We start from the raw sequence: 14,052 nt of genomic DNA, 5'->3' as shown, positions 1-14,052 counted from the left end.
TAGTTTTTCAAGATATGGCAGTACCAGCTAACTGTGATTTAACTAAAATTTAATATAGAAATAAAATATTTTAGGCTATTAAAATAAAAACTGTGGTTTTTGTTTAAGTGATCAACAATTGCAATTCAAATAAAAAAAATAAATAAATAAAAAAAATAAAAAATAATAATAATAGTAATAAAAACAAAAAAAAACGAAAGAACAAACTTAAGAAAAAAGAAAAAACGAAAAAAAGTAATATAAAAACTAAAAAAGCAATAGGTAGTAAAGCTTTCTTACAAAACTACGTGTTGCTGGGGCACGCAGCCCCAAGCTGTGCGCCCTTTTTGCGCGTCCTTTTTGTAATTTTTTAATTTAGAACTTTTAAATCAGAACTTTTAAGAGAAGCTGTTGCTGACAATCGAAAACGACAATTTTGGCAGTGTATTTACCGACGGTACCAAAAGACAGCATTCTATTGCTCCAAATGGTATGCAAAAAAGAATATTAATTAAAGTCATCTTAAATTGTTGTTATTTATTGATCTTAGTTTCCCACTTGTCCATATTAATTTCTTTTGTCTTTTTTCAATTCCCAAATTACAGAAGGCTCTACAACATTCCAAAAGCTCCAGGCTCCCTGCTACATCATGCTACACATGCTTTGGTACCGACGGTACCAAAAGACAGCATTCTATTGCTCCAAATGGTATGCAAAACAGTATATTGATTAAAGTCATCTTAAATTGTTGGATTCTATTGATCTAAGTTTACCACTTGTCCATATTAATTTCTTTTGTCTTTTTTCAATTCCCGAATAACAGAAGGCTATACAACATTTCAAGAGCTCCAGACTCCCTGCTACACCATGCTGTCATAAATTTTAGTGTCTCGAATTTTCTGATCAGTGCAAAAAGTATCGTCAATCAGTCCGTGGTAACATGTTTCGATTCAATAGTAGACGAAACTCTAAAAAAAATATTATAAAACGAAAATGGATACAACAGACGAATTAATTTCTGTAGTATCCTCTCAATGCCTTCAAAATGGTCCAGAAGGGGTATATTATGGAAGCTACTAGGACCTAAAGACGTTATTACCCACACCTGGGTCCTACGCAATACTATAGTGCACTTGTATTTCATAGTGCACCTGTTTCTTACTTAGTAGGAGCTTGTTTCTTTATTTATGCAAATGTTTACTTCAAGATTTCTTTAGTTGTTACATAATATTTGTTTACATTGAGGACGACGTAATCCCATGTGATATACTAGATTTCAGGGCCCGTGGGGGTCCATTGTATGTAACTAAGGATGGCACACACGTGGGTATTACGCAATGGTGGTGCACACGTGAGTAATACACAAAGGCGAGGTACATGTGACTGTTGCTTAATGCTACATATTTATATTAAGAGATATTTTTCTTCAAGATTTCATTTCCTTCAAGGTATTTTACTTTTTTCTTTCAAGAAGTTTTTTCTTCAAGATTTTTTCCTCAGAAAGTCTTTATAATCCGTCATCAAATATTTGCGTCCACTTTAGGAATCGAATGTAAGACAAGAGACTTCCTCAATAGCCAGACCGAAGCCTTAGACAGCTGGATCAGTAAACTATTCATAATATTCTTATTCTGAAAATACCATCTACGAAATTACCCATTCCAAACCAAGAGAATTTGCTGCACACTTTTCAGATCGATTAAGCTCTTGATTGCGTGTTACCAGCCCTTTCCACTCAAGAGATTGCAAGTATCCAAAAGCTACTGGTTTTGATCTATTAGGCGAGCCTGTTTGTTAAGTAATGGTTTAGAGGGTATTATTGTTATACATCTGACACAAAAGTGAATGTTACATCATAGTATTATCAACCCGTTTCGCACTGAAATCAATATTATACATGGAATTTAAAATGTTAAAATAGCATAGAATTAAAGAAAAACATTATTTCTAGTGACTTAGTAAGAATAGCCTGCCCCGTGACATTGCTGTGGTACATATTGCCATTCTTAACAAATTCTCAGGTATTTTCATGATAAAAATATACATTAAAAAAATTGATTCATGTTTTTACAAGCCAACCCCACTCCTCGCATTTAGATATGGCTCGTAAGTTTTGACATCGATCTTTAGGAAAACACTCAATTTATTGCAATATGTTCTGTCTTTAATTTTATATTTCCTTATTGTTTAAATAAGAAATAGAATCTAGTAAATTACTTGAATGAGCCTTTCCCTATCATTACTGAGCCATTCTTGGATATTTTCATTAAAAATATGCTTTAAGTCCATTGATTTACGTTTTTGCAAGCCAACCTCCTTACATTTTAGATACGGCTCGTAAGTTTTATCAACGCTCCTAATCTTTAAAAAAAAACAGTTGATCTATATCAATATCTTTCGTCTTTGATTTTATCAATTCTAAGACATAGAATTTATAACAGTTCATGAATGAGCCTTCCCTATTATTCTTAAGGCATTCTTAGATACTTTCATGATGAAAATATACCGTGAATCCATTCATTAGTGTTTTTGCTGGCCAATCAGGGTTGACATCTATCAATATCTTTCGTCTTTGATTTTATATTTCCTTGCTGTTTAAAAAAGACAGAGAATTTAAAATAGTTCTTGAATGAGCCTTTATTATTCCTAAGGAATTCTCAGATATTTTCATTATAAAAACATACTTTGAATCCATTCATTAGTGTTTTTGCTAGCCAACCCCTCTTGCATTTTAGATATGGTTTTTAAGTTTTGACATCGCTCTTTAGTTCTAGCAAAACATTCAATCTATTGCAATAATGTTTGTCTTTAATTTTATGTTTTCTTATTGTTTAAAAAGGACATAGAATGTCATACTTTTCTTTTATGAGCCTTCCCCTATCATTACTAAGTCTTTCTCAGATATTTTCCTAATAACAATGTGCTTTAAGCCCATTGATTCGTGTTTTCGCAAACTACCCTCCTTGTATCTTAGATATGGCTGTTAAGTTTTAAAATCGCTCCTTAGCTTTAAAAAAACAGTTGATCTATATAAATATCTTTTGTCTTTAATTTTAAAATTCCTTATTGTCTAAAAATAAAATAGAATGTAAAACATTTCTTGAATGAACCTTCCTATATCATTCCTAAGGCATTCTCAGATACTTTCATAGTAAAAACGTACCTAAAATTCATTAATTCATCTTTTCTTAAGCCAACTCGCCATCCATTTTAGATACGGCTCTAAAGTTTTAACATCGCTCCTTAGTTTTCGAAAAATGTTTGATCTATTGCAATATGTTTCGGCTTTAATTTTATATTTACTTTTTTAACGAACAGAATTGTAAACATCTCTTGAATGAGCCTCCCGCTATCATTCTATCATTCCTAGAGCATTCTCAGATATTTTCATGATAAAAGTGTACTTTAAATCCACTCATCCGCCTTTTTGCAAGCCACCCCTCTATGCATTATAGAAGTGGCTCTTAAGTTTCAATATCGCTCCGTAGCTTTAGCAAAGCATTTGATATCTTGTAATATGTTTCGTCTTTAATTTTATATTTTTTTATTGCTTAAAAAGGGCATAGAATTTAAAACATTTGTTAAATGGGCCAATCCCTCTTTTTTAGAGCATTCTCAAACATTTTCATGATTTAAAATATACTTTAAATCCATAGATTAGTAATTTCGAAAGCCATCCCCCTCTTTTCATTTTAGATATAGCTCTTCAGTTTTAAAATCACTCCTTAGCTTTAACAAAACATTATCAATCGCATTATGTTTCTTCTTTAATTTCGTATTACCTTGGTATTTAAAAATGACATAAAATTAAAAATATTTCTCGAATGAGCCTTCCTCTATCATTCCTAGGACATTCTCAGATATATAGATGATGAAATTGAATCCACTCATTAGTGTTTTTGCTGGCCAAACCCTCTTGCATTTTAGATATGGTTGTTAAGTTTTGACATTGCTACTTAGAACTAGCAAAACATTCAACCTATTGCAATATGTTTCGATTTTAATTTTATGTTTTCTTATTGTTTAAAAAGAACACAAAATGTAATACATTTCTTTTATGAGCCTTCCCTTATCATTATTAAGTCATTTTTAGATATTTTCATGACAAAAATGGTCTTTAAACCCATTGATTTTATATTTTAATTTTATATTTTATAAAATATAAATTAACTTTAAATTTTATATTTCATTATTGTTTAAGCAGGACATAGAATTTATAACATTTCTTGAATGAGCCATCCCCTGCCATTGCTAAGGCAATTTTTAAATCCATTCATTCTTGTTTTTGAAAGCCACCCGCCCTTGCATTTCAGATATGGCTCTTAAATTTCAACATCGTTCCCTAGCTTTAGCAAAACATTTGATCTATTGCAATGTTTTTCGTCTTATTTTTTATATTACCTTAGCAATAATAATAATAATAATTTATTTATGCCCTCTTTACATAACAAAGATGTACACAGAGGAGTATGAAATGAAAACTGAAAAATAAAAAATTATATTTCTAATGAAAATCAGTAGATCATAGCTGTTGTTTTTGCACATAACTCAGAAAACCACTTACAAAACATTACCTGTAAATAATAACGTAGCTCATAAAATAGCCCCCATAAACATAGCGCATAAATACGTATTTTATTACAGAAATAACGACAAAACTGTTTTTCCATTAAGTGAGACAATTAAGGGGAAAATTTATTCTATTTTCTCTAGACCCTCTAAGAAATCGGTCGTATTGTTGATCAATTTTAACTGTAATATCAAATATTCCGGATTCTCGTGTAATATAACTATTTTGAACAGTAGTGGAATTCCAAGAAAATATTTACAAAACCTGGAAAAGTAAACGTGAATACGCTTTTTATCACTTTTGCTCAAAAACTTCAGAATTGGAACAATGAAGAATTCATGAGGTGCAAACATTGAATTATAAATTATAGCAAGTGTTTGTTTATCAAAACGACCTTTCACCCTGACTAGCAGGCCATATGTTTTCCCAAGTTTTCCCAACACAGATGATAACACCAACTCCCACATAGCTTTAATTGACGGACCAAAAGGCAACCCAAGGTAATTAATGGAATCTTTATTAATAATATTAAGTGATCCCAACCTAATTGAATGATGCTGGATATCACTTTTACTATTCGCCGTTAGGAATTCTGTCTTAGATTGTTCAATCTCTTATCCTATTCTTCGTAGATGTGAGTGTAATATATTAATTGTATTCTGCATTGATATTAAATTATCCGAGAACAACAAAATATCATCAGCATACGAAAGTGACAAATGTCAATACCTTTAATCACATATGGGGGTATGACCCGTGGAGCTAACCCAATTGCGTTAATAAATATAAAGGAGCTAAGAACTGACCCTTGTTTAACTCCACAACGTAAATAGATTCGGTCGGAAAGTCGCCCTCCCGAAAAGATTCTCAAAGATGAATTACCATACCAGCCCACCAAACACTGGCCTATAAATGGGTTCACCTCACTACGCAACAGTGACATAAAAGCGTGGTTATGCCAGTGACAATCAGTGGCTGGCAACTGGCACCCTCTGCTGTACATTATCACGTCTATAGAATTTTTTGGGCATTTTTCTGCAAAAATATCCGTGTACACTAGAATCAATCGTTTAAACTTTAATGAAAAATACAAAATAGGGTTTCTTCTAATGATTCCTGGCAATTTAGGCCAGTGTGTCACAATTTACCCACCCAATAGCACTTTTTGGTGTACTTTATCAAATCTAAGACATTTTCAAGCCTTTCCCCTCAAAATTATGGCACACGGTACCCTCTGGCACGCATTTAACGCTTACAGCATTTTTAGGGATTTTCCTTTAAAAATATCTGCTTACAGTAGATCCGTTCGCTTGAACTTAATGACGAATACCCAATAGTGTTTCTTCTCACATCTGGAAATTAAGTTCAGTTTCGCACAATGTGCCTTCCGGATGGCACCTGGGCAATGACGTCAGCGTGGCACTTAGTTGCTGGCACACGGAGCCTTCTGGTGTGAATTATCGCTTCTAAAGAATTCTCATAGATTACCTAGAAAAATAACTGTTCACACTAGAAACAATCATTTAAACTTAAAGAAAAATTCCCATTTATGTTTCTTGTGATCACTGCTTGCAATTGACCCCAGCGTGGTATACAATGGCTTGCGTGCATTATCACAGCTACAGAATTTTCAGACAATTTCCTAAAAAAAACCGTTAACATTAGAATCCATGATTTAAACTTAAAATAAAATTCCCAGTAGCGTTTTTTCTGATGCCTATGTTGATTTTTTTTTTTCATTTTACTCGTTGCATAATGATTTTTTCTTCATAAAACTTGTTGTAAGTTAATTTTTCTCCGGTGAAACTACTTTTATGTCTATTTGTTATACTTTTTTATGTTGATTATTTCTTTGTGAAGCTTGTTATATGCTTATTTTTTCTTCACGAAACATGTTGTTTGCTGATTTTTTCTTTCTTGAACATTGTTTCATCTTTTTCTTATATTCTTGATACGCCCCCTTAAGAAAATTTGCCTTTGCAAATTTTTGGGCAGGCTAGAAGATCTAGTTCAATGACTTTGTTTTTCTATTTTTATTCATAAAATTAACTCAACTAACATTTTGTTTTCTTCGTGAAACTTGTTGTAAGTTGATTTTTCTCTTCGTGATACTGGTTGTATGTTGATTTTTTATTCTTGAAACTTGTTTTATTGTGATTTATTTTTCTTCATGAAAACTTAACTTATCTTGATTTTTTTCTTCGTGAAAAATGATGCCTGTTGTTTTTTTGTTCGGGAGAATTCTTGCATGCTGATTTCTTGTTCGTGAAATGTGACTTATGTTGATTTTTTCTCTTCGTGACACCTATTGTACGTTGATTTTTTCTTCTAGAAAATTGTTGTATGTTAATTTTTTCTCCTTGGAATTTGTTCTATTTTTATTTTATCTTTATGAAACTTGTTTTATGTTTTCTTCATGAAACCATTTGCATATCGATTTGTTTCGTGAAACCTGCTGTACATTACCTTTCTTTTCTCGTCGTGAAACTGGGTAAATTTTGATTGAGAGAAGAAACAAGCATAGACACAGAGTCAGTGTATTCAACCTTCTGTTTTACATACTACTAGGTTAAGTTAACCTAGCCAAGCTTACCTAAACATGGTAGGTTAGGTAAGTTGGCATGTCATCTAACCTCTGTGTTAAAAAAAAATCAAGATACAACAATTTTCATGAGGGAAAAAATATAACAAGTTTTGACTTAACAAAATTAGAGTATAATAAGTTTTAGGAAGAAAAAAAATCAACATAAAAATTTTAAGGAAAAAAACGAAAATACCAAAAAAATCAACATACAAAAAATTCAAGAAAACAAATTAACAGACAAAATTTCTACGAGGGAAATCAACATACGACAGGTTTTACTTTTAAAAAAATCAACAAAAAACATGTTTCTAAAAGAAAAAAAACCTTGAACGTGTTTCAAGAGGAATGAATCAACATACATGAAGTCTCATGAAGAAAAAAATCAACAAACAAGTTTCAAAAAGAAACAAAATATTAACATACAATAACTTTTTAATTCATCACACAACAAGTTTCACGAAAAAAAAAATCAATATACAACAAGTTTCACTAACAAAAAGCCGACATGTAACAAGTTTCATGAAGACAAACGAAATGGTTTAGAAATATTTTAAGTTCTATGTCCTTTTTTAACAGTAAACAAATATAAAATTAGATTAAACATATTGCAATATATCAAATGTGTTGCTAAAGCTAAGGAGGGATGTTAAAACTTAAGAGCCATATCTAAAATGCAAGGGAGAGGTGGTTTGCAAAACCAAATCAATGGATTTAAAATTTGTTTTAATCATGAAAATATCTGAAAATGCCTTAGGAATGATAGAGGAAAGCTCGTTCAAGAAATTTTTTAATTCTATGTCCTTTTCAAATAGTAAAGAAATACAAAACTAACAGCAAATCATAATTCAATGGATCAAATGTTTTATTAAACCTAAGGAGTAATATTAGAATTTAGGAGCCACGTCTAAAATGCCTGGATGGGGGGCTTGCGGAAACCCGGATCAATGGTTTTAAAGTATATTTTTGTCGTGAAAATATCTGAGAAGGCCTTAGGAATAATAGGGGAAGGCTCATTCAAGAAATTTCTTAACTTCTATGTCCTTTTCAAACAATAAGGAAACGTAAAATTAATGACGAAACATATTGCAATAGATCAAATGATAATGATGTGCTAAAGCGAAGGAGCGATTTTAAAACTTAAGATCCATATCTAGAATGCAAGGAGGGTTGGCTTGCACAAACACAAATTGATGGATTTAAAGTATATTTTTAATATGAAAATATCTGAGAATGCCTTAGGAATGATAGGGGAGGCTCATTCAAGAAATGTTTTATATTCTATGTCATTCTTAAACAAAAAGTAAACATAATATTCAAGACGAACTATTATGCAAGAGATCGAATGTTTTGCTAAATCTAAGAAGCGATATTATAACTTAAGGGCCCTATCTAAAATGCAAGGAGGTAGCTTGCAAAAACACGAATCAATAGATTTAAAGTATATTTTGTTCATTAAAATATCTGAGAATGCCTGAGGATTGGCAATTTACCACAGGAATGTCACGGAGGCAGGCAATTTTTTGAAAATCAATGGAAATCAAGGGAAGCCCCATTCAGAAAGTGTTTTAAATTGTTTGCCCTTTCTAAACAATAGGGTAATATAAACTTAAAGACGAAACATATAGCAAAAGATCGAATGTTTTGCTATAGGTAAGAACGATGTTAAAATTTAAGAGTCGTATCTAAACTGCAAGGAGTGAAGGTGGCTTACGAAAATACAAATTATTGCACTTGACACACATTTTTATCATGAAAATATCTAACAATGTCTTAGGAATGACAGAATGTACCACAGGATTGATACGGGCAGGTAATAAAAAAAAATCACTGGACGTAAGGAGGAGGCCCATTCATCAAATATTTTAGATTCTATGTACTTTAATGTTTTAAGTTTCGTGTATAATATTGATATTAGTGCGGAACAGGATGCAAATACTATAATGTAACATTCACTTGCGTGTCAGATTTATAACAATAATACCCTCTAAGCCGTTAGTTGACAAACAGGTGTGCCTAATACATCAAAAATCAATAGCCTTGGGATACTTGCGTGCTCTTGACTGGAAAGGATTGGTAACACGCAATCAACCGCTCAATCGATCTGAAGTGTGTGCAACGAATTCGTCGGGTGTGGAGTAGATTATTTCATAGAAGTTGTTTCTCGAATCAAAATATTATGAATAATTTGCTGTTCCAGCTCTCTAAGTCTTAAATCTGGTCATTCGGGAATTCTATGGTCTTACATTTGATTCTTAAAGCTGGCTGATGGATTATAAAGGCTCCCCGAGGAAAAATCTTGAAGTTAATAACGCCTTGAAAGACCAAAGGAAAACGCCTTGAAGAAAAATCTGTAAAGTATTATATAACACCCCATGCATGCGCTGTCATTACGTAACAGTTACGAGCGCTTCTATTACTTAACACCCACGTGTTTGCCGTCCTCAGTTACATACGGGGCCCCCCTGGGCCCTGAACTATAACATTCCACGTAAGATTTCATCATATTCGATAAATCTAATATATGTCATATGAGACGTCATCCTCAGCGTAAACAAACATACCCTTTTATGTAACAACCAAAGAAATGTTGAAGAAAACGTTTACATAAGTAAACAAAGAAGAACCTATTACGTTACAAACCGGTGTACTATACCCTACAAGTCCATCATGGTATTGTTTGACACCAAGGTGCACGTATTAGTAACTTGAGGGGTTAGTGGCTCCATTAGTGCATCTCCTATGGGATATTTTAAACATATTGGGGGGATACTACTGACTTTTTATGCTGTTCCCAAATATATGAATTTCATTAGGTATAATGTTACGTATAAAAAGCTAATTGCCTGAGAAAATTGGTTCAATTTTGAAAAAAAAACGAGGAAAACACTCCCAAAACGCAAAGCTATCTTAACGACAATTACACCATCAAATTCAGCATGTCCAATGTTTCAAGCTTCTAAATACAATATGTGGAAATTTGTATTTTAGCCAAAAGAAAGATAGCAGATAAGTGTTTAATTGTTGTGGTTTTTTGTTTTGTTTGATTGTTGTTTTTTTTTCTCCTATGCGGGATCGTATTGAAACAGGGATCCTAGAAGATCAGGAGAGGGCTCATTTAATCGAAAATCAAAAATTCTAGTGCCCTTTTTAAGCTATGAAAAAGATTAATGGACAACTAATCCCTATCCCACGCCCCCTTTTTACCCATAGAAAACTGATCAGAATTATGAGGTAGCCATTTGATTTAGCATAGCTAAAGGGTCCAATAACAATGCCGTTAGGAAAGACATAACCCGCATAGTACGTGGGGAAAGACCTGTCAGTTGAGCGACTTGCTCATTGCTTACATTCACTATCTTTTCCATTTGAAAATTAGCAGATTAATTTTGGGGGTGGGACGATTTTCTATGGGGGCTGGGGTTTCCACGGGGAGAATGTTCCGTGGGAGGGAATTTTCCTGGGGACATATTGAAGGGGGTTTTTCGCATGGGGGAAGAAATGGAATTCCAGGGTACTGTTTCAAAAACGGTCAGAAGTTAAACTTAAGAAAAAACAATAAGTATTTTTAGCACAAAGTAAGAAAAACGTTAAAACTTAAAACGAACAGAAATTATTCCCTTTGGGAGGGGGCTCTCCTTCCTCACTCCTTGCTCTTTCCGCTGAAGCTGGATTTTTTGTCAAAATTCTTCAAGAATTGGTAAAACAGTCAAACTTTTTAAAGAAGAAAAAACGAAAGAAAACATAACAAATAAAAACGTATTCAGAATTTTTCTTCAGGTCAAAAATCTGAAATTCCACATTTTTGCAAATAGGAGCTTGAAACCACTAAAGTAGGACTCTGTGATATGCTTAATATGATAGTATGATTTCAATTAAGACACTTTGACTTTTATGGGGGGTTTTCCCCCTGTTTCCAAAAAGCATAAATTTTCCACCGGATCTTTTCCTTTGTTCCACATCTCCGCTAGGACAAAAAAGGTCCAGTATTTTCTTGGCCTGATTTGGCCACAAATCACGTCTACCGTCCTTTAGACTCTCCAAATAAGCTGACATAAGAAGCCGAAAAACAGGTGATCTAATCATTTTCTCCGGAAATTTCACCATTCTAATCAATCTAGCACTCCTTAAATATTTTAATCTTGGTTCGTAGACTTGACTCACTATTCTTCCAAACATTTTTCAACAGTTAAAAACACCCTGAGCCTTGGCTACTCTATTTTTAACTTCTCCGACCACATTTGTCCTTTTCACTAATAATACCACTTCGTAAGTAAGGCTATCCAAGTGATAGATCTTCCGGTTGCCCAACATCAACTCTTCGCCTTCATTTATTCCTGGTATAAGAGATTTGTGCTTGTTAATATTAATCTTAAAGCTTATTCTTGAACTTTGAACTCTGCAAACCTTAAAAAAAATCATTCAATTTCCTACCCATCAAAATCTTTGAGCCTGAGAAAATTTACCTGATTTTTGAAAAAAGGGGGAAGCGCCCCCAAGAAGTCAAGTTATCTTAACGAAATCACGCCATCAGATTCAGCATATACGAGACGCCTATTGTGAAGGTTTGAAACTCCTTTCTACAAAAATGTGGAATCATAATTTTTTGCCAGAAGAAAGATTACAGACAAGTGTTTGTTTGTTTTTTTCTGTTGTGTTTATTTTTTGTGTGTGCGTTTTTATCCACGGCTAATCGTATCTGAGCAATTGTCCTAGGATTAGAAGTGCTCTTTAAGTTTTAGTGTTGTTTCTAAGTGACTGAAAAATATTGGAAGGCAACTTGTCTCCATCCTGCATTTTCGCCCCAGTGACATCCGATCGAAATTTTAAGATAGCCATTTGGTTCATCACAGTTGCAGGCTTCAATAATTGTGTCTCTGGGGATGATATTACCCCCTCAGCCCCTGGAGAAAGGAGTATAAGCTATTCAATTGTTCATTGATTACAAATAGTATTTGTTATTAAAAAATATATGGAAATACTTTCGGGGAAATTTTCTCCAGGTGAACTTCCCACGGGGAGACTTTACCATGGGGAAAGTAGGTTCCTGGGAGAATTTTCCAGCCGAAATTTTATACGAAAGGAGAGGGAAAGGGCTGTAAGTTATACAATGTGACCATTTTTTACATGTAGTGTTTGTTATTGGGGAATATACGGGAAGTTATCGAAGGGAGTTTCCCATGGGGGGGGAGGTATTTTTCTGGGAGAATTCTCCGTAGAAACGGGGGACGGGACTCCTGGCGTGATTTGAAAAACGATGAAAAATCAAATAAATAGTAATAAAAGAATAAGAAATAAAAAGAATAAAATTCCCAGGGGGTAATGAATTAGGGGTGAATTTTCTATGGGAGAACTTTGAGCGAGAGAAATTTTTGAAGATAGAGGGATTTTCCGGGGGGAAATTTTTTACAGAGAGAAGAGGCAGATTTCCTGAAACAATTTTGAAAAAATGCCGGATATCAAAGAAGAGAAAGAATTCAGTTGAAAGTGAGGAGCAGCATTAAATCTTAAAACAAACAGAAATTTTTCTGTATATGCCCCTTCCTCGACCCTCGCTGCTACTTCTAAGAATTGACTTTTTGGCCCATTGCCTTTAGGGACGACTTCTGATGCACAAGAGCTGTTTAGTCGGAATAAGGATCTTCTTTAAAGTATTAAAAAAGTTTGGAGTAACGAGTGAGGAACTGAGGAGGGGGCAGTCACTTCCTCTTTTAATGCAGCTTTTTGTGAAAACCAAAAGAAAACAGTAAGCATAAGAAATGCGAGCTAATAGGAAAACAAAAAAGGGCTATTATTATTGGTGATCCATAGTTGTATTTTTGGTGCTTTTCTAATAATACCGGTTGTCTTACAATTTTCATATTATTTCCAATCCATGTTGAATGTTTTCATGCAGATCGTATTTAAGCTACTGTACTAATAATACCAGTTGTCTTATTATTTTCAGATTACTTTTAATCAACGTTTAATATTTTCATCCAGGCAGAAAATGATGGATCGTTTTTCCGGGTGGGGCATACTAGTTGGATAGCTTTGGCGTGCCTAGCCTGTGTCCATGGTAAAGAAGCAACATCAAAACGAAAACAATTGCTGAAGAATTTTCGACCGTTGGCAATTCTATCTACTGCTTTTCTTCTGAGTTTATTCTTCTTCTTCTGTTTTCCAAACACTGATCGGTACGTAGCGGCTGAAATTCAACATGTAACAGTGTGAAACATACATAAAAACATAGTGCAGTTTCCTTTCATTATCTCCTTGAATTGGGAATTGTAGATCAAGGGGATATTTTTATTTATTTATAGTTAGTTTAGACGACAATTAGCTGAATTTTAGTATATACATCGTCAAGAAGCAATCTGAGGAATTTGATCAAGTTTTTTGATCATTTCTTTTTTGTTTTTTTGTTTTTTTTATCATTCGCAGACTGTCTTTTCAGGGGTTTTCTTTGACCTAGAATTGAGATTAAATGGTGGTCTAAATGTAACTTTAGGCCTTTAGTAGTGATTAAATTACTTTTCAAATTAGATTGATACACTTGGGAAATGTGCCATACTGATCGGAATGATCAGGCAGCATTGATCAATTAGAATTGACATCATCATAGCTCAATCAAGTCTTTCAGGACACCAATATCTTAACAGGCGGGTGCTCTTGACATTTAAAATAAATTTTAAATATAGTCATACACTGGCATTTACGACATATTAATGCTATACCACTGCGTAAAAAAGAACAAACAAAGGCATAAGCAGATTTTCTCTAAATATAGATTATTGTCTACCAAATAACGGCAGAGTATTCAGTTTCTACGAGGCAATAGAATAATTTCATTAAATTGCTCTTTCTTCTATTATTCTACATTCTACTATTACTCATAGGAAAAAAAATAGCCTGAGTATTTAGCTAATAAATGTGAAAAATT

At 33.3% G+C, this 14,052-nt stretch overlaps 1 protein-coding gene across 2 annotated transcripts in view; it reads left to right on the top strand.

Annotated features, from left to right (window-relative positions):
• The window catches only part of LOC136043082 (uncharacterized), a 105,966-nt gene that overhangs the window by 62,280 nt on the left and 29,634 nt on the right, over window positions 1-14,052 (top strand). For both annotated transcript variants that reach the window (XM_065728005.1, XM_065728006.1), the window contains one exon: window positions 13,113-13,306. In XM_065728005.1, the coding sequence (XP_065584077.1) occupies window positions 13,113-13,306 (194 nt within the window). The remainder of the gene's footprint in view (window positions 1-13,112; window positions 13,307-14,052) is intronic.

This window comes from Artemia franciscana, unplaced genomic scaffold (assembly GCF_032884065.1).
Source record: "Artemia franciscana unplaced genomic scaffold, ASM3288406v1 Scaffold_289, whole genome shotgun sequence".
NCBI lineage: Eukaryota > Metazoa > Arthropoda > Branchiopoda > Anostraca > Artemiidae > Artemia > Artemia franciscana.
The sequence above is the reverse complement of the archived record's forward strand: the minus strand, read 5'-3'. Positions and strand labels throughout refer to the sequence as shown.